The sequence below is a fragment of the Crotalus tigris genome, unplaced genomic scaffold, assembly GCF_016545835.1.
Source record: "Crotalus tigris isolate CLP2741 ecotype Arizona unplaced genomic scaffold, ASM1654583v1 scf7180000017725.2566008, whole genome shotgun sequence".
NCBI lineage: Eukaryota > Metazoa > Chordata > Lepidosauria > Squamata > Viperidae > Crotalus > Crotalus tigris.
Window position 1 is genome coordinate 1853682 of NW_024096593.1, and position 21793 is coordinate 1875474.

At 36.1% G+C, this 21793-nt stretch overlaps 1 protein-coding gene across 4 annotated transcripts; it reads left to right on the top strand.

Moving 5' to 3' along the window:
- The first annotated feature begins 2790 nt into the window (after positions 1-2790).
- MMAA (metabolism of cobalamin associated A) lies at positions 2791-11995 on the top strand. Of its 4 annotated transcripts, none has more exons than XM_039338985.1 (7): positions 2791-2985; positions 5588-6062; positions 7032-7154; positions 7724-7894; positions 8695-8780; positions 9783-9932; positions 11643-11995. In XM_039338985.1, exons 2-7 carry the CDS (start codon positions 5624-5626, stop codon positions 11928-11930), a joined length of 1257 nt encoding a protein of 418 aa, XP_039194919.1. In that variant the 5' UTR covers positions 2791-2985; positions 5588-5623; the 3' UTR covers positions 11931-11995. The 4 variants fall into 4 exon arrangements, with proteins under 4 accessions (XP_039194919.1, XP_039194920.1, XP_039194918.1 ...); XM_039338986.1 differs by lacking the exon at positions 2791-2985 and adding an exon at positions 3518-3576; XM_039338984.1 differs by lacking the exon at positions 2791-2985 and adding an exon at positions 3521-3610.
- Positions 11996-21793: the final 9798 nt, after the last annotated feature.

A 21793-nucleotide genomic window follows, 5' to 3' on the forward strand; every position in this document is an offset into this window, starting at 1 on the left:
TGTCCTTACATTTTAAAAGGCACTTCCCAAAAAGCTGTACAGCCAAGAGAGCTCTTAAAAACAGAGCCCCTCCCCATCTAAGTGGGTGATGAGCCTCTTGGGTATTAAATGGCTCTGTTTAAAGACTGAATTCTTTTCCAAACACGTTCTTATATGTTTTTAAAGGCTTTTCATGTTTCCTACAGTTGCAATACAGTCTGGTGGCCTTATGTATTTAATTAAATAAATAGTAAACAGGTGGTTTGTAATTAATTTTGTCCATCATACCAGCCATACATGTCCACAACGTGCTCACAACATCCCAAATTTTCACTGTCTTTTACATTTTGTTAGTCCAAATAATAAAATTATAGTCCAAAAGGATGGCGATAGTAGAAGTTACATAGTAGTTACAAATGTGTTTTTAGGATTCTGTTAAATTTATAAAGCCCTATCAAGACATGGTTTGCTAGACAAGCAATGGTTTTGCATAATATCTACATCTAATCAAAATCTTTAAATAGAATGAGAAATTTAATTGTTCGCATTCAGATCTGGTTCTGTCATGAGTGTATTTTGCATTTAAAATTATAAAAGCTGCTGGAATAATAAAATGGTTGAGCGTTCATTTTTTAAAATATAAAATCTACAACTCTGAAGAATCTTAAATGTAGTTATGCATGCAAAATTGCAGTATCATGAAAGAGCTGTTATAATGACATGAGGTTTAATAGTAAAAGCATAATGAAATAAACATAAAAAACCCAGCCAATTCACATGAAAAAACACAGTAATCACTGTTCCTTTGGGATAAAAGAATCAGTTCTGCTATTTACAATTTTTATTTAACATTACTGTACTTATTACAATAGTACAATGGCTAAGTTCCGCCTTTTCATTGTACAAAGATTATCTCTTCTATTGGTGAAAATGTCAATTGCCTTTAAGCAGCATCAAGTGGCAAGAATGAATGCTTCTGGTATTTTTTTAAATTATTTGTTCTACATACAAGCATGGTGGATTGCACCCTAAGTCATTTCTATTTGCAGGATAAAATTGAATAACTACAAATGTTGGTTATAAGAGGCAGAATATTAAGTGGATTATGTTGACTAAATTTAGTGGGCTCATTCAGGTATGTTAATGTAAGTATGGACACAGAAGGAATGATGTAAAACTGCAAACATATGCTTACTTTGAAAAAAAATCAACAAATTCCATGTGATTTAGTTTAACATGTTGGCTGTGTCAACACATTAATCCATCAGTCCACTACTGACAAACCTCAGTGGCCATGTTCTCATAATATACAAACCAAATTTAAGTATATAACATGATTTTGGCTTAGACATTCTAGCTTCCAAATCATGCCTTATAGCACACATTTCATAAATGAGCATGAGCAAATATTAAGACATGAGAACAAAAGGAAAAGGTCCTATAAATGTGGGATGTAGATTTCTGCCCTGCCTTCAGCAAAATGTAGAAGAATTAAGTTGGAATAATTACAATCAGTCATGTGAAGGTAAGTCTTCTTTAGCATACTAATTTTCTGGTACACTTCTCAAATAGGTAAATGTCATAGTCGGACATTTGCCAATTTGAGAAGCCAGCATAACCTTTGATCAAGGTGATGGATTTCTAGATCAGGAAGGCTGTTCCAGCATATGGATAAAGTTTCTTGAGCTGAAATATGGGAAGAGGAAGATTGGATTATTGAAAACATTAAAACAAAACCATTGTTTAAAGCCAGCATGGCTGGCTCAGGAATTCTGGGAGCTTAAATCCACAATCACAAAAAAGTCATAGTTCCCCAACCCTGGTTTACAGGGTTCTCCAAACTGAGGTAAATGAAGACTGATTTCCAGGGGAGTATGAAGAACTTTTTAGGTATTTGGTTACAATGAATTCACTTTGCCAAAATTTTATAGGATTGTTTTCATTGTTCATTTGTGCGTTGATTTTTAGGGTGTGTGTGTACATTAAGGGGAGGTTGTTTGCAAAAAGCTTAGGAACACCTGGTTTACAGCAATGTTTGACTTTGGAGTTTAACATTCAGGCTAACGCAATAAAGTAGACTAAAATGTGATGTATGGTTCCTTGAAAATCCAGGCAAATGAGCGAATAAAGTAGAATGTTTGTAGCTCAGGGTTGAATGAGGGGGTCCTAGGTGCTCTGAGCTTGGTTGCTTTCTTGTAGATGTTTCATTACCCAAACTAGGAAACATCATCACTGCTAGTAAGAGTAAACCCCACTCCTTACTAGCACTGATGTTACCTAGTTTGGTTAAAAAAACATCTGCAAGAAAACAACCAAAAGCGCCAAAGACCCCTCAAATTTATTTAGTAAACAATTTTTGAATCAACTATGGCTGATGTACCAGGCAAATACATTAATATCTGCCGTTGGGAGAGAAACTGCAAAGCAGAAACCCAAAATGCATGTTCAAAATTCTGTTACATATGAACCGATGAAGCTTCTTGGATGGGAAGAGAAACGTCTTCCTTAGGAGAAAAAAAAATCCAGTCCAGTCACCTTTTGAAAAAGCACGTTTGAGGCCTCTGCTGCATAGTACAGTTCAAGTGCTAGGTAGAGATGGAAACTGAAGATTTGGAAGAAATGAAAGGTGAGAGAATAAAAAGGGATCTCTCCCTAAAACTGATATACCGCATGTGTCTCTGTGTATACTCTTTCCGTTTAACTCGTCTTCTCCATAATTCTTATCTCTCTAGTCCAGGGGTACGCAACTTGTCTCTTTTATGACTCATGGACTTCAACTCCCAGAATTCCTGAGCCAGCGTAACTGTGAATCATAAAAGAGCCAAGGTTACTTACCCCTGCTCTAGTCGCAAAAACTGCTCCCCCCCCCCTTCAAGCCGACTGCAGAGGGGGAGGAGGAAGGATGGAGCAATCCTAAACCAGGATCTCTTCAGGAACTAGGAAGCGCTGCGTACCCGAATGCAAAGAATCCAAGTCACGCCTGCTTGGAATAGAGCTTCGCTTCTGGTAATTTAGGGGAACGTCCGTACAATTTTGGGAAACGATGCAAAGAGGCTTTGCTAAGGCCTTCTTCCAAATGGCTGGCTTCTGCTTCTCATTTTTCAATACGTTGGGGATTTTTTTTTTTAAAAAAAAAATTGACTTTCCAGTCTCATTATACTATGCTGTTCTCCGATAGTTTCTCAGATAAATGCTAATTATGGCCAAACTGCTTAATCTCGGAATAATTGGGTCCAGACATTACTGCAAGTTTCCCCAAGCGAAAAAGGCCTGCCAGTTAGGTTCTTTTAATTCCGCATCACTCACTCACCGATACACACTCAATTATTGGGAACCGGAAGTTTCCCTGGTCGTGAATTATTCTCGTTCTAAGGCGTGTTTAAAGAGTAACCATAAGGGACCCAAACACGCATTCTTGGCCCGGGAAGTGTGGTCCGCAAACAAAAGAACTGTCCTCTAAGACTTCCTCATAGCCCGCCGCAAACGCCAATGAGAGTGAAGAGTTTGCTTGCGCTTGCGTAAATGCTGCGCCGCCCTCTATCTCCCAGGCAGTCACGCAGGCGCAGCCTGATGATTGCTAGCAGGTGGAGGAATAAGGTGAACTTTGCGTGGATGTGACACTCGAGACAAGGTTGTGTCTTATCTAGTGTATGCATGTGTCTGTAAAGAGATTGTCTGCCTAAGATTCAGGTGCTTTAGTTGTAGTGCCGGTCAGTAGCGATCCTTGTTCCGTGTGAGTAATGGAGAACAGCCTTTAGTTGTTTTCCTATGCTTGAGAAGGAAATACATTTGGCCTAGGTCAAATGTACAATATTAAGGGAATGCCACTTGGACTTTAATGCAGCATTGCTCCTAAGATTGATTTTGGAATGGGTTCTCATATCTAGTGTTAAGTTACAATGCGTTTGCTCCTTTACGGTTTACTATGATATGTGAATGCAGTTACTTGTGGGTTCGCACAGTTGTCTGACATAGTCCACCTATGTAGAAATCTCCCAAATATTTATCTCCAAAATAAAATTAAGCTGTGATGAGTGATGATGGTGAACTGTAGCATTTATTTAAATTAAAATATGAATATCAATTAAAAATATTTTCGGATTAATTCATTCTGCAGTGTTTTCGTTATGCTCTTTAAAGGAATGCTCAAATCCTACTTTTTTTCCCAACTCATTAGAATTGCAGTATTGACATCCAGATTAGAAAAAAAAATGTATGCCAATATATAAATTTTAGTCTCTTTCTAGAACCGCATGTTCAGTTGTAATTTTATTTTTAAAAAGTGTGTGTATTTAGGTTTAGGCCTATGTAGCTAAATTTCAAGTAATCTAATTTTATGTCTGAAGTTTAGTTATTAAATGTTACACTCTTAATGTATTCTGTAACATAACATTGTTACATGTTTGGTTAGTTGATAAATGTTTACTTACATATATACATATTATCTTTTCAATATTCATCATAACATTTGTTCAAATATATGTTCCATTGTTTCAGTGAATATCTTCTAAATAAGTATTTTAGACCACAATATTTTCTGATAGAGAATGCTTTGGGCTTACTGTGCCTTTATATGCAGAGTAATTTTGATTCCTTATAGAAATTTAATTATAAAAAAACAGAGTATCTGAACATTATTTGATTTTTACATTTCTGTTTCTGAGTTCTTCTAGATCAGGGGTGTCAAACTGCCGGCCTGTGGGCTGGTTTTATCATACTGAAGCCGCACCCACCCCATTGCTGGCAATGCAAAAAGAGCCACAATACATCACGACACGTCACCTGACATGGCGAGTTTGACACCCGTGTTCTAGATGTATGACTGCAACCATGTCTTTGATTTCCTAGTCAGCATGGTCAACCAGTATTGCTGGCTATGAAGCCTGCAGTTTAAAGCCTGTGTATCTGGATAGCATCAGAGTGTAGTAGACCATTCATAGGAATATGCGTGTGGAGCATAATCACACTGAACCATAGTGATAAAGTACTGAAAATAGTTAGGACTGGTGAGGTGGCTAATTTTTCAATATAAGATTCAAATAAACAGGTATAATGACATATAATTTTTTTAACAGAAGATACTGGTCATTTTATATGTAGGTAATAATATAGAATTGTCCCAAAGGTGCTTTCTCAAAAGGCAATGGGACTTGGTTTATCCTTGAAAATAAAGAAAAAAGTCAAGTTATCTTTTGAAAAAGCACCTTTGGAACAACCATGACCTGGATGACTGAGAATCTCCATAGACAAATATAGAATTGTATTAATTTTCTTGTTTCTAAAGCCCTGTTTCAAACAAAATTTCAACTTAAATATTAACATTTTAGAAATCCACATTGTTTGGAAAACCCTCAGGCTGATTTTAAGGATTTCAAATCCAAGGACTGTGGTTTGATGAAAAGAGTAAAAGCAGTTAATGGAGACTTATGCTACAAAGAGACTTCGAGTGTTTGCCTTCTGGTTGAAGTAGAACTGGAGAGACTGAGGCTAAAGTTTACTCTTAATCATGAAAATTCAAATTAATCACTGACTACTTCACAAAGTCGTGATGGTGGTAGAATTAAGGAAAGAAAATGTGAAAAAAATATCTTTTTTTTTTTGTTACTAGGCTCTTTAGAAACAGGCTTGCCTGGTTTGAAACAAAATGAATAAAACATCAACGTTGCTGCGGTTTCCTCCCTACCAGCTTCTTAGGAATAATGTTAGGAAGCTGCCTTGGAAAAATTTCTGCTGGAAATCTAGCAGTGGATTTACTTTTCCATATGGCCAGCAAGTTAATTCACCACAATCCTTTTGTTCATGGAGGAGGATGTTTTCAAAGGAGTTGAAATCTGGGCTGGGGTGTCCAGCAGCAGCAGAACAGCAAACACCTGAGCTCTCTGACAAGGAGCAAAGACTTCTAAACAAGCTGTACACTGGACTGATCCAAGGACACAGGGCCTGTCTGGCAGAAGCCATTACTCTCATCGAGTCAACACATAAGAGGAAAAAGGAAGTTGCCCAAGTTCTTCTTCAGAAGGTATTATCCCACCACCGCGAACAAGAACAGTTAAATAAAGGAAAGCCACTAGCCTTTAGAGTGGGTCAGTTTTTTCTTGTTTGTGCAGTTATTGCTATTCTGATTCAAAGTATCCTTATTTGCCTTTTGCTATGATAACAGATTATTTAATGCTAAAGTTTACAAAGTTGATTATTATATGATGTAAGTTTGATACTGTTGAATTGCTGAAGTTGTGAAGTTTGCCTCTCAGACATTGCCTCTAGTAGCTAGGTAGAATGTCATCTCAAGACATACTTTCAAATGCTTCTAAAATTGCTCCTCTGAACTGCCTCCTTTCTCTGAAAGGAAGTCTGTGTGGGACTGCTTAGCTAACTGCTGATTGGTTTCCTTTAATTCCAGAAAACTTTGTTATCATTTCTATAAAACCTACTTCTACATAATATGTTTCTAGGTAGAAAAAAAAATCATGTCAGATTTATTTTGAAAATATGACTCCTTGACTTCAATCCATGAATTCAGTTTTTATTTGTGGGATGGATTAGCTCTTAGCTCCTGCTTTGCTATCTCTGGTGCCCCCTTCCACATGAAAACCTGGCAACAAATTACCAAACAACAACGGAGGGATGTTACTCTTTATTTTTAAGATATGAAGAAAACTGAGTGAGTTGAGTATCCAGTAATGAAAAATCCAAAACGCTGAAAAGAACAAGGAAAGGCCAGCTCCTTCTCCTCTGGTGGCTTTATTGCCTCTCAGCCCTACCTTGCAACCCTTGACAATAATAACAATTGCCTTTTTATGACCCTTTAATCCCTATTCAGTGTAGAGTGGGGGGGGGAGCGATTGGAAAAAAAATATCCTAGGCTACATAAAGGATGTCAGATATACATAAATCAACAAATTATAAATACATGTGTAACTTTGGAAAAAGCGTTTTGCTTAAAATGTTGGTAGCAAATATGTTACCTGCGTACATGAAATGTATCAGTCTGCTCATTGTTTTTCTAACCCAATGTGAATTCAAATAGATATTGATGTGTTGCTGCCATTTAGGATTATCTGGCCCCCCTGGTGCTGGTAAATCAACATTCATTGAATGTTTTGGGAAAATGCTGACTGAAAGAAGACACAAAGTATCTGTCCTGGCAGTAGATCCTTCCTCTAGTACTACTGGTGGTGAGTATGTTGGCAAAAGCACTATTTGTCTTTCATTCTTTTTATAATGAATATAGGCAGTTTTATCATTGTTATAGGCAATATGTATTAAATGGAGTAATTTTTAATAAAATCAGATAGTTCCATTATTTTTTATTGAAAATATAATCATATTTTAAAAGCTCAGTTGAAGTATCTTTGCTGAAGATAGATACAAGATTCTTTAACTATTGTACTGGCTACTATTATTAATAAACATTATAAAAGGAATTGCATTAAGTTCTCTTCTGAAATTACATGCTTTTCTGATAAAGTTCATTCAACTATATTAATTAGGATAAGGTAGTGGAAAAATACTTATAATTTAGTAGATATTTTTTCTGTATTGGTGAAAACATCTTAAATACTTCTTGCCCAAGAACTTTTATCTGCAAGGGATTTCCACAACAAGCTGCAAAAAAGAAAAGAAAAGAAAAGTGTATTGTGACATCAAAAGACAAGCTCTACCCTTTTGTACTAGTATATGACATCATGATGGAAGTACAAAAGCCTATTTTATTTGAATGGCTGGTCTTTGTGTAATGCTTAAGGTTCACTCTTGGGTGATAAAACACGAATGCCTGAGTTGTCAAGAGATCTGAATGCTTATATCAGACCATCTCCAACCAGAGGAACATTGGGTGGCGTAACAAGGACTACAAATGAAGCCATTTTGCTGTGTGAAGGAGGAGGTTATGATATTGTTCTTGTCGAAACAGTAGGTAAGTGAAATTCCTTGTCAGTTTTAGCTATCATGCTCTGTAAGTCAAGGTGGGTAACCCATAGGTAGTATGTGTTCCTTCAACCATTTCTGTGGCTACTATAGTCTTCCAAATTACACCATAAAAAAACAGCAAATAAAATAGATTTTTAAAAAATGTTTATAAAAAAAAACATAAAACGTTGTTCTTGTTGAGGTTCTACCTTTTTTCCCACCGTATGTGCCATATGTCCCACCATAGTTCTCATAGCAAAACTATCACGACATTCTGACACGTTTGTGTGGGTGTGTTTCAACTGGCTTGTAATAGTCTAGTGCTGATTTGAGCTTATAGGGAATGACTGGCCCAGGGTCACCGGCTGGCTTCTGTGCCCTAAGAAGGACTTGAATCTGGATCTCCCCTCTTCTTGTCCAATACCTTAACTACCACAGCATATGGGCTGTCTTGGGGAGGGGGAGGGAGGCTAATGTGCATGGCATAATTATTAGTAAGGCTAGTTTATCAAGTTTTTCAGTGTAATAACTACAGAATAAAAACATAGGCCCTTGACCAATATGCCTGCAGCCCTCAGAAATTGCAAAAATACAAGTGTGGCCCAAAATACTATCTATCTGTGCTGAAGTGGTTGAACAAGGAAGGTGTTGAAATTTCTTGTGCAATTTAAATCAGTAACTCTATAGTAATATGCTATTAGAAGCAGGCACAAAGTATCAATAGTTTTTCATCAGCCCTCAGGATACTTAAAAATTTGCAATTTAAATGTTGAACCTTAACACTCAACTTCTGTTTTTTGTTCTCAGGAGTGGGTCAGTCAGAGTTTGCAGTTGCTGATATGGTGGATATGTTTGTATTGCTGCTGCCACCAGCAGGAGGTGATGAGTTACAGGTACTGATGTTGCATTTGATGAAAATCTAAGTTGAACAACCCCCAGGTTTCCCATGCTGGCTGGGAAATTCTGAAAGTTGAAGGCCACACATTTTAAAATTGCCAAGGTTGAGAAATCCTGGCCTAATCTGTAAGAGCTATTTGGTAATGGCTCATACCAAGCTGGTTTACCAGAAATGATAAGCAAAATATAGCGGTCAGTTTTACCAAGTCTTGCTAGTTTTAAATCAGGAATTTGTTATTTTCACCATTGTGCATTCCCCAGGAGTGTAGAACTTTAAGTGGGCAATTGTTCATTATTTATAATGATAATAATTTTGTTGGGTTTTTAGTTCTATATGCCGTGAAAACAATGCCTTTAATAATAAATGGTCCTTTTATATATGTTTAATTCTTGGTTTACATAATTTAATTTGAATTACTCAAATATTGCTTGATTCCAGGTGACTCTAGGTGGCTCACAGTGTAATAATAAAATACAGTATAGAAAGTATAGAAAGAAAGAAAAAACAAGAATAAGAACAAAAATAAAAAAGGAGTAGAGTAGTATGCTTTTAAATACAGTGTTTAGCATCTTAAACAGTTCTGAACAGTTTTCTGTACTTTGTATTTTTATTAGTATATTGTTCTGACACCTGCTTAAATAGATAATCTAAAATATTTGAAATAAATATACCATGTGAGGATTAGCAGCACTAATTCTGATTTTTAGAAATGCATCTGAGTTATTTAAGCGCAGAACAAGCTTTATCTATATTCAGTTCTGATACAGTTTTCAAAGGGTAATATTCGTTTTTCTTTTGAAATCTTGTAAATGAGAATATGCAGTATGTTTTTTATGTATTAGATAAACCGTTTCACGATTTGCATTTCCCCCACAGAAGGTAAGGCATTAATTAAATTAATTAAAAAGAAATTAATTTCTTTTTAAATGCTATATAAAAATGAAGAGTTCCTTTTAAAAGTATTTTCTGGTTACTAAGTCTCATTTTTATTTTTCAGGGTATCAAACGAGGTATCATTGAGATGGCAGATCTTGTTGTTATAACCAAAGCAGATGGAGACCTCATTGTGCCAGCACGGAGGATTCAAGCAGAATACGTCAGTGCTTTAAAATTGCTTCACAAGCGCTCAAAAGTTTGGAGACCAAAGGTTAGTACATTAAAATAATTTAGAAAATATATAAATAATATGTAAATAATTACCACAAGTATTTATATTTGTCCTTTGATATACTTATCAAATGTGACAATTTGTATACTGTATATCTCCCCCAAGGAAGTTCATAATAAAACTAAAATAACCCAAATGCTATTTGTCCCATGGGAAATTAATTATTTTACTATTTTATGCTTGAGAGAAGTGTTAAGTTGGGACATACACATCTGCATATAAAGGTTTTTCTCCTGAGAATATAATTTATCTGTATACTTCTAAGAGCAGCTGTTTTTTCTTAATATAAAAAATTATTTAAACTCTTGGTGTTAATATTTTAGTATATCTAATTACAGATGTCTTTTTTTCAAAGTGTCTTAACTGTAATGTTAACTTTTATATTAAACTCTTAAGATTATGCAAAACTATAAAATGTATACATATAAAACTATAAAATAGGCAAACTTAAAATCAGGAGCAATAACAGACCATTCAAACAAAGGAACAACATGTCAGTTTCTAAAAAGTCAGATTAAATAAGGCATAGGAACAAACAATCTGAATTTCAAGGATTTTATTAATTTAAGATAAGATAAGATAAGATAAGATAACCTTTATTGTCATTTTTTTACTATGGGCACAACGGCACACATCAAAAATGAAATTTAGTTGCCCGCTCTCAGAGTGAAACACATACATGACCCACACCTAAACATACTATGAACAACATATGTACAGACTCACATCCCTACATATATGTAGCAAATAAATATTAAATACTGTCCATCTTGAATATATAACGGAAGGAGGAAGCTTGAGAGTTCACAAGGCTAATGCTGTATGGGATGAAACTATGGCTGAATCTGGATGTTCTGCTACGGATACCACGAAGCCTCCTCCCAGAAGGTATTAAGGAAAACAGGTCATGAAGAGGATTCAAACATATTTATTTATTATATTTTCATCTAACCTTTGTTACTTTATAAGTAACAAGGCAGCAAACATACGTAATATTCCACCTATATAGTGGGCTAAAGCCAAAAGACGATAAATATATAAAATTGCAGTTATATGACAGTAATTGCATAACCCGAGTGGGGCTTACCTTGAAAAATCAACATCTTGAATTAAAACCTGGATATAAATGGGTAAACTATGTACAGGTACCAGAATATGTATCAGTTATTCTATTAACATTACATATTTTAGATATGTTTTTAAAGGTGCCATTTTTTTTTGAAGCTGAACCATTTCTAATTCAATGTGTCCTATTTTGACTAGCACTGATGATGTTACCTAACTTGGGTAATGAAACATCTGCAAGAAAACAAGCAAGCTCAGAGAGCACTGAGGACTCCCTATGTTAATCCTGAGCTGCAGACATTCCCCTTTGTTAGTGTTCTGAAATGGCTTCCTTAAACACTTCCAAACTGCTCAAAACAGCTCACTTTAAGTTTAAAATCATGGACTGAATTCCAGACTCAGAACAAAGTTTTCAGCTCCACAATTTAATTCTAATTTTTTTGTACAGCCCTGGTATTACTATGAATTGTTGTTTGGTTAGTATTGCACTCTGTGGCCAAGTCAAATTTTTAATAAACAATTGCCCCTTCATAGCATTAATTTGGATCAGGAAAATTCTCTCCACATCATCTCCAAAGGTGATGACATTGCTTGGTAAGTAGAGTTATCTTCTCAATCTAATAGGTAATGCGCATCTCTGCCAAAACCGGAGAAGGCATTTCGGATGTATGGGATAAGATGACAGAATTCCAAGAGCTCATGCTTACAAGTGGTGAGTTGCTTGCCAAACGCAGGAGGCAGCAAAAAGTGTGGATGTGGAATGTAATCCAAGAAAGCATGCTGAACCATTTCCGGCATCACTCAGAAGTGAAGGATCAAATTCCTCTCCTGGAAGACAAGGTTGTTGATGGGATCCTATCTCCTGGGCTAGCTGCAGACCTACTGCTCAGAGCTTTTAAAGAGAAATCCTGATTCTTTTCTGTATATGACCTGATGATATGAAATAAATGATAAATGTATAGCATTTTTTAAAAAAATGTCTGAACCATGAACTTCTTTATTATCAAATTTGTACCTGTACATTTCCAGCAATGCCTGCCTTGATTTGCAACAATAATTAACAATAAAAACGTATACCACAATATTAAAACGACCATTGTTGCCGGCTTTAAAGCGGCCCAGAGAAAGGAAATGCCAGGTTATAAAAATAAGCTTTCAAATTGCCATGGAAGTGGGCAGAAAGGCAAAGGCCTTTAATCAGAGAGAGAATTTGATAGCATTGCAGCTCCCACAGATTAGGTCTTGGACCATCACCCCATAGACCAGTGGTTCTCAACCTGTGGGTCGGGACCCCATTTGGGGTCGAACGACCATTTCACGGGGGTCGCCAAACAACGCAGTCCGCCAATTTTTTCCCCTTTTCCTTAGCTGTGCTATTCCCTTTTATTCTATTGGCTTTTGAAAGCCAATAGAATAGACTCTCTTGAATAGAGTCTAATTCTATTGGCTTTCAAAAGCCAATAGGAATTGTCCAGGCTGTCTCTGCCCTGCTGAGCCCGCCAAAAGTCCCATTCTGCAAACGGTGCTGCACCAGTTGAGTAGTCCTCGACTTACGACCGGTTGAGTAGTCCTCAACTTACGACTGGTTGGGGGTCGCGGCATTAAAAAGGTTGAGAACCACTGCCATAGACCTTAGTTGATGAGTGGAGCTCTTTGTTTGTAATGTAGGATACATAGACAAGTCCTGAATTGTGTGGGAATTTCTGTGTTACAACAATCACTTTGAATTTGATTTGGTGAACAGCTTTTAACCCTTGATGTCACTGGCTTCAGTAAGGAATACCTATCAAAAGCCTGACCACTGCATCCTTTACCTACTACAGCTTCCAAGTTCCTTTCAGAGGCTTCCCTTATGAGGTAACCATAGTATGGATCACAGGGTTTGGTCAGTACTATTCAAGAAACAGTGAAAGGCATAAATTTGCTTCAGCTGATAGAAGGCATCACTCACCGTCACAGTTACCTGTTGTTTTCTATCCCTGATTTAGCCTACCTAAACTGATAACAATTTACAGTATTGTTTTAAAAATATTTATCTTTTGGTATTTTAATGTTTTAATGCTGCAAGCCACCCAGAGTGGTTTTGATACAAGATAGGCAGCAAATAAATAATTAAAATAAATGTGAATATATACTAAGCAACATATTTAGAGTTAGAGTGCAGTACTGCAGGCCACTTTAGCTGACTGTGTTCAGCAGGTCAGCGGTTCAAATCTCACCGACTCAAGGTTGACTCAGCCTTCCATCCTTCCGGGGTAGGTAAAATAGGACCCAGATTGTTGGGGGCAATGTAATATATATATATATATATGTGCTTGCACTTAAAGCGGTATATAAGTCTCATAAATAAATAAATAGTGCGGTAATTACAGTATGCTAGTGCAAAAATGAGGAATTGCAGTTTCAGTTTCTATTTAATCTGCAGAGAACCCTAGCTATATATAAAGATGCATTGTATATGGAATTGAACTGACTTGTATATGAGTCCTTAACAAATTTTATTTCTATAGCATCACTAAATTATTGGATGTTAAAGATGGTTGAAATCTTTACCTATGAAACATTAAAAAAATTGCAATTGCAAGATTATTGTACAACTGAATCAGACCAAAAGCATCTTGGTCATGACATCTTGTACATATAAATTGATGAAGCATTATTACCTATGCATCATGGTGATCTCAATCCATGGAGTTGCACATATGCTTCGTACAGAAGTTTGTCATATCAAACTCTGTACGTAGAATTATTTCTGACTGTGATGACACATATTTTATTTGACATTAAGGTCTCCATCTTCTGCAAGAATTCAAAGAAGAAGTCACATAGATCATGACAGGTTTAAAAACAGAAAACACGAATATGATCAGTTTATACAAGATATATGTGTGCTGGTCCTCATTCATATAATCCTAGTGGGGCTATTTGTAATATACTTGACATACTAGTGGATACACTCCAGGACAGTAATTGAGGCTAATTTAAAACCAAACCTAATGATACATATATATGGAAAAGGATCCACAGAGATATCAGGAACACTTTAAATCTCACAACACTGATATTGCTACTTTCTGAATTGTATTTAGTAGATTCTATAGTCTGATTTTTTTCTGTACAAATTTAGCAGCTTGAGAGAACTACCACACTTTGGCAGCCGTATTGTTACCGTTGCTCATATTAGGAAGTTTCTCCCTGTATATCTAATCTACACTGCTCCTTTGTAATGAATTCCTTCCTGTAATACAAGTTGAGTGGCCTTTAATATGCATAGCCCTTCTGCATATTGCTTCCTTTCTCTGTACTGCTGCCATCTACTCAGCTGTTCTTTCTAAATGGTTATGCAGTAAATAGATATTTCTCCTGTTTTGCATGTTTTTATGCATTGAATATGGTTTGCTAAAATAAATGCTTAACTGAATAAAATTAAATAGAATACATTTTCAGATTTAAAAAGAGTTACAACTGTTGCTTAGGAATGTTTCATTTTTAATTTTAAAGTAATGCTAGGATAATTTTATTGCAGAACCTTCTCTTTTACATATGGCAGAAGTAATAACAGTCAAACACATTTTAAAAGTTATAATCAGATGGCTTTTTTTTTTTTTTTTGGTGCCTTCAAATCAGTGTTGACTCCTGTTGACTGCCTAGTGAAGTCTTTGCAGTTTCTTTGCAAGATTTCAAAAGTGGTTTGCCATTGTCTCTTTGCTAGACTGGGAGAAAGTGACTGTCACAAATTTACCCAGCTGGCTTTGTGCCTGAGGTGGGACTAGAACTCATAGTCTGCCAGTTTCTAGCCTGATGTCTTAACCACGATACCAAATTGGGTCACAGTCAAATATTATATCTTGCTAAAAAGCAGCCCTAAATGTGGAAAGGGGAAAAACTGAAACTAGAAAGGATAGTACAGGTAATTCTCGACTTACGACCACAATTGAGCCTGAAATTTCTGTTGCTAAGCGAAACACTTATTAAGTGAATTTTGCCCCCTTTTACTACATTTCTTGCCTCATTTATTAAGTGAATCACTGCAGTTGTTAAATTAGTAACACAGTTGTTTAAGTTAATCTGGCTCTCTCATTGACTTGGCTTGTGAGAAGGTCACAAAAGGTGATCACATGAATCCAGGACACTGCAACCGTCATAAATATGAGTCTGTTGCCAAGCATCTGAATTTTGATTAGATGACCATGGGGATGCTGTGATAGTTGCAAGTGTGAAAAATGGTCATAAGTCACTTTTTTTCAGTGCCATTGTAACTTCGAACCATCACTAAACAAACTGTTGTAAGTCGAGGACTATCTATATGCAAAAGCTGCTTCATGATGATATCTTGAGTTTGCTCAATTCTGTATCTTCAATGTAGAGAAGAATATATTTTGTTACATGTTATATTTTTAAAACCCCCAGAGTTATTTCAAGCAATAAGAATGTAGAACACATTCCAAATGCAAAATTACAATTTTCAGATATTCTAAAGTTTTATTTCAACAGGTCTTCATGCATGTTTGAATGTTATTACTCCTTACATGTACCTTTTTAAAAATTCTACCACAAATAATTGGACGGTGCATTGTTCATAAAACAAGGAGTATAAGCTATATCTCCCCTCCTTTTGGATGGAACTAGAATTACTTAAGAAGTGGAGATAGGTAGGATTAGGGGAAGTCACTGGAATTCGTGTGCCTGAGAAACATCTTAAGAAAAGGATCCCTACCTGATATTTTCAAATCTTTGCTACAGGAAGTTGAAATTCATGGGCTGAAATAGGATGTTTTCCATGACAGTGCATTTTGCTCTTAATTGATTTACTGGCTGTATTGTTGAAATTAATCAATTCTTGTTTAATAGCTTGTACTGGCTATGGCTAATTATTTGTATGTTAGCCACAAACAGTATGTTTAATTGTTGCTTATTTATTTGCTATGAGATTTTTTTAAAAAAAAATACTTATTTTTCTTTTCAAATCAACCTCATGATCATTTTTCTATATATTAGTTAATAAATATCACTCATTATATAGACTACCATCCCATCTGCTTTTCTAGCACTAAGACAAAAACAAGGAATAACAAACTTGTTTTCTATTTCCAAATACTCAAAACACTTAAGGTTAAATGGTGAGGAGAGGAAGAAGATACATATATCTTCTGTAAGTAAGCATTAAGAATAAACATGTGTATAAGATAATGTTCCAAGGTGGCAACAGAATTAAGACCTGATCTTGTTGCAGCACTTCTGCTCTTGCAGAGATTCTGTCTCATATCCAGAAATGGAGATGAAGAACGTTAGATAACTGGTATTCACCAGACTGGATTGTTCCATATGCTTTGGGGTGTTAAAATTATAATCTAATACATTTGGGCTAGTGAAAGAATAGTCTGAACATAAACGCCAATAGATAATTCTGTGGCTTTCTAGGTGCATTGATTCTAGTCATATTCCAATCTAAGTTCATTTTGGAGCACATAAGCCACTGGTTCCCAAAACCGGTTTTGCAGTTAGGAAGGAGCAGAAACACTATAAAACAGTCTTCACATTTGCAGGCAGTCCAGAAAGAGACCATGACTGATGATATCCAAAGCCACTGAGAGATCTAACAAGACTTTCAAGGTTCCATCACAGATTATCCACAAGAATCACTATTGAGTTTTAGTCACAAGCTCAGGCCTCATACAAGATTCACAAGGATTTAGATAGTTTACTCTTAAGCCAATGTGCAAAATGTGATTAGCCCTTCAACCTTCCCTGCCCTTTTGCATTTTATTTCAAGGCCCTCTAAAGCCAAATCCCAACTAATTTCTTCAGAATTGCCACATCCAGGGATGACTTGGGAACGGACATCCTATTGCTCCCTTTAAGAAGAGGGGCATCACCCTCTCCCATGAAGAAATATTCCCAAGCTCTTTGATTCCTCTTTCAGGCTCCTCTCACACAACTTGAATAGGGCCAAGAGGGGCAGAAATCTAGAACTCATGTTGTAGAAGTAGTTCTCCACTTTCTTGGCATCCAGTGGGTCAAATGCATCCTAGATGATTTTTCAGGATGTCATCCCAGTCACCAGATTCTACCCAGAAGTTGCCAAGCTGAAGTATATATGCGTGATTTATCTTTGAAAAACTGAACAAGTCAGAGCAGTCTCCAGGAATGTGAAAGGATGGGTCACTTAAACAAGCACATCACAGCCACATTTATGGCAGAGAAATATTGATGCTTTTCTGCTCTTACTGTCACAGTGTCTGGCCAGTTTGGATTTATAAATTATCATGTTTGATCCTCATTCCTATTTTTGTGGTAAGATAATGTTCATAATGTTTATTGAGTTTTAATGTACATGATGTACGGATAAAGAAATTGCACATTTATAAATATGCGTTACATGAATTCAGCTACTCGTGGTTTATTCAACAAACAAATCAAGTGTAGTTTGATGCAAGGTATGAACTTGGAGAGCGACAACTCCAAATGAACTAACAATGCCATGTATACTGACATGAAAAGTTAGAGTGAAATTGTACTTTTCCAGATGCACTGATTAAATCTTGAAGTCCTATTTAACATGATGGGACTTACTCTTAAGCCAACAGGCAAAATATGACTAGACCTTTAACTTGCCCTGCCTTTTAGCCTTTTATGATGTTCACAATGCTTATGATCTGTCAAGTTGTTGCTTAGCAACATTTATGAACAGGTACAGAGTATGCTTTCCCCTTTCCGTCCTCTGCAGGATTTTGTAGGCCAGTCCACAAGAGGCTATTGGCAGGAGTGTGGAAAGAGGTGTTAAAGGTTGTGTGAAATTATTACTGACTGAACAGAAACTTTTCATGGCCAAGTATCTGTTTTTGGCACCCAGATTGCCTGTGCCATTCAGCCCTCTTTCTCCTGAAAGTATTGAAGAGATCAAATGTCTTGCAGGCAAAACCTGGACGCAACACACCCAGGAATATGAGAGCGGCTCCACCTCCTATGCTGCTGCTTTTGGAAATAAAAGATTGGATGGTTCTACATGAGGTTGGGTCACCCCCTCCACTCCTACCAGAGTACACAAACCTCATCCACCAGAGTAAGTTAGCTAATATTAGGAAGCAAATGGGTCTCTGTGTATATTGGGGTATATGTGAGAGAGAGATCAGTCTAAAAGTAGGAACTGATTACTGTTACTGAAACCACTCAGAATCATTGGGAGTCAGGTGGCACAGTCAGACAGATGTTTAGAATGGATTTGGCATTTTTATCCACCTACTGAATCATTTCCAAAGACCTGGGATAGGCAGATGTTATTTGATGTTATTTGATGGTGCTATCTACAGGTACTGCCATGTCTGTTGTCTGGACTTTTTTTTAATCTTTCTTATTGACAGTTGTTAAATCTGGTATCTTAAGTGGCAGATGCTTATCTATTTTAAATGTTATATTGCATTGCATTGCATTATTATATTATAAATGTATCTACCCAACAGTAGGTATGGACAAGTTCACTGCACTTATCTGGGAAAACCTGAATCTTATATCCTGCCTTTCCTACAAAAATAGTACACAGCTTAGATAATGGGATTTTCAATCGTTGGCTGTACTGAGATAACAAATATTTTGACTTCACACTGTTTGAAGTTGACATTGAAGAAATACTGTTTTTATATAAAACATTCAACTCAAAAGTATTTCTTGTTGAAGACTCTTGATAGATGAGTGACCTCCTAAAATTGTCCTCTGAACACTCAAGTTAATACAGTTTGTATCTTCCTTCCCAATGTGGTATCCTTCAAATATGTTGGACTTTTAACAGTTCTCCTGCACATCTAGAGAGCCCTTTGTTCAAGAAACCTGCCTGCCTTTCAGCTGCCTTGGTGGATAGGCATTCATTCATTCAACTTACAATCTTTGTGTTTTAAGAATTCATGATCTGAGGTACAGCTTTATATATTCTTTCCTTCATTGATTCTATTCTTTCTGAATAGAATGGGGAACACATATTAGACTGGAGAAAATCAGACTGGAGAAAATACTGTAAATGTAACAATGATAAAATATATCACTGGAAAGTTAGCTGTGTCAAGGGGACAGAAGGTGGGATGGGACAATTTTTTGGAACTTGGTTCTTCTTATATACAATGCTCATGAATTTATGTTCCTTTCAAGGCTCTTCAATTTATGCATTCCCAAAGGTCTTTAAAAAAAAAAAAGGAACAACAAGTTATGGCTAATCCCCCCATGTTTTGAAACAATGAATTTCAGCTGTTAAAAAGTCAAAAGTGTGTCTATCCTGTCTATCCTTATTTTTATTTCCGTTTTCATTAGCCCAAAGATCTGTGAATAATTTGATTTTGTAACCTAGCATTATAATTTAATCAAAGCCAAAGTAGATAGGATTACATAAATAACAGAACTATTTCTATGAAAATAAAGTCCCAAATAATTAGAATCTCAACAAAGGTGATGCAAAATTCTTCTTTGCAAAATCCTGAATTTAAAACAGATGAATTCAGTTATTTTATAAATCCTAAGTTATCTTACCCACAAAAAGAAAAAAACTCCACAAATTACAGAAACAATACTAATATTAAGTCAGTGGAATTTCTAAAATAATTGCACCCAGAATGTCTAAAATAATCGCACCCTTTTAAGTTTCTTGGAACTCTTCATCTGTTTTTAAATTAAAATACTGTAAGCATAATTCTGCATGAGGCAGCATCTCTTAAAGGAAACCAGACAGCATATATAAATTTTGGCTGTGGTTTGTTCTCCAAGCTTGTTTCAATATAATTTCTGAATGTTTCGTTACCAAACTAGGTAACATCAGCAGGATTTTCTTGTCCTATTCTCTTTAGCTCATAAGCATCTTATGTGCTTGTCTGGTCAGTTGGTTGTGCGATTGGTTAAACAACATGACCAAAAATCCCTGATCTCAAACCACCTTGATAATAAACAACACCAATTTGGGAAGGAACAAAAATTATTGGGCATGCCAATAACTGCCATACATGTGAATTTATTGAGGCCTGGTATTTCACCAAAGGAACAATTAACAAGCATAGTGATTAGATTCAAATATCAATATGTAAGAAACCAGATCATTCGAAGTGCCAATCAACAAGAGAACCAATCAGCTGCTCAGAATTCAAATATAACTCCAAACAAACAACCAGTCGCACGACCAACTGACCACACTGGCACACAAGATGCTTATGAGCTAAAGAGAATAGGACAAGAAAATCCTGCTGATGATGTTATCTAGTTTAGTAACGAAACATTCAGAAATTATACTGAAACAAGCTTGGAGAACAAACCACAACCAAAATCTAAAACCTGAGCTGCAGGTTTTTTTTTTTTATTATTTCAAAGCATGTATAAATCTCAACTACAGAATCAACTTCACCCAGGTAAATAGCAATTCAGGTTTATGTGGTTTATTCCAAAAAACATAATTAACTTGTGGCTTAGCATGATGATGAATTAGCCTTTTGTTTTTTCAGAATTTGCTGAGGCTACAAAAGTTGTAGTCCAATACATCTAGAGCAGGGGTGTCAAACTGCCAGCCCATGGGCCAGTTGCATCATGTGGAGGCTGCACCCACCCCAGCTGTGGCAATGCAAAAAAAGTTGTGACACGTCGTAACACATCACGTGACACTCGAGTTTGACACGTGTGATCTAGAGAGTACCAGATGAAAAAAAGTCAAATTAGAACATTTTTGTCTTTTCCATATTACTTGTTGCCCGGCAACAGTACAGTGACACTAATGGCTAATGCAGATACAGAAATCTATTGCTCTTTAATCTTGCCCTGCTATTGTCAATAAATACAAGACAATCTTGATATGAGAGCAATGAAACGTTTCCTTTTGGTCCAGGCTGCCTCTGGTTTGCTCTTCTGTAAACATACATTTATCCCAAAGGATAAATGTAATTTCCTCTTTGATTATTCATTATTCTTCCATATCATCTGTGGCCAAACTGAAATGTGAAGCTGAATGTGAGGAAAAATTATCACTCAGCAGCATTCTAGATGAACATGAACATATATACACAAAATCAAATTTTAAAGTAGCTTCTCAGCTGCTGTGTATATCATTTGAGTACTGGAAATAGTGGCATGTCAAGATAGTTTAATTACACCAGTTTTCTGGAACTAGGTATGGCTTTGGCATACCTGTTATCATGATTTTGCATTTAATGTTATGTATGTTAAGATACGTTCATGGTTGCAGTTTTTGAGATTTTGATAAAAATTAACATAAGATTCTGGAAGCCTAGGAGTTGGCTGATGCTAGCTAGAACTTTCAACATTACTGTTTTATCCCGTGTCTTTAATTGCTATAGACACAGATTCCAGACAACTGGAGAAGAATTAGTATGAACAATGAAGCTTTAACTTTTAATTCTTAGTTTCAACTCTGAAAAGTATAACTATAAACTATAGCAAAAATGCATAAATACTAATAGTCTGGGATTTTTGAAACTTGTTAATTTAAGGAGCTACCATTTGACAGAAGCTTGGCCACAGAGGAAAAATAAAGGCTAAATCAGGGAAGCAAAACTTTTGAGATGAATAATTTTAAACCTTTTCTGAATTCTGTATGGGGTGCCTGTCAAGTGGGTGTGGCCAGAGGTTTGGGCCTGTCTGGGATGGTCTAAGGGCAAATCATCTACTTAAGCATGAAATCTAAGGCACCCATTTTGCCTTCCTTCCAAAATATAAAAAATTATCCTGATTTTGTGTGGTTTTGAAACAGTATAATGAATATCAAAAAACCCAAATAAATTATTTTGTTCATT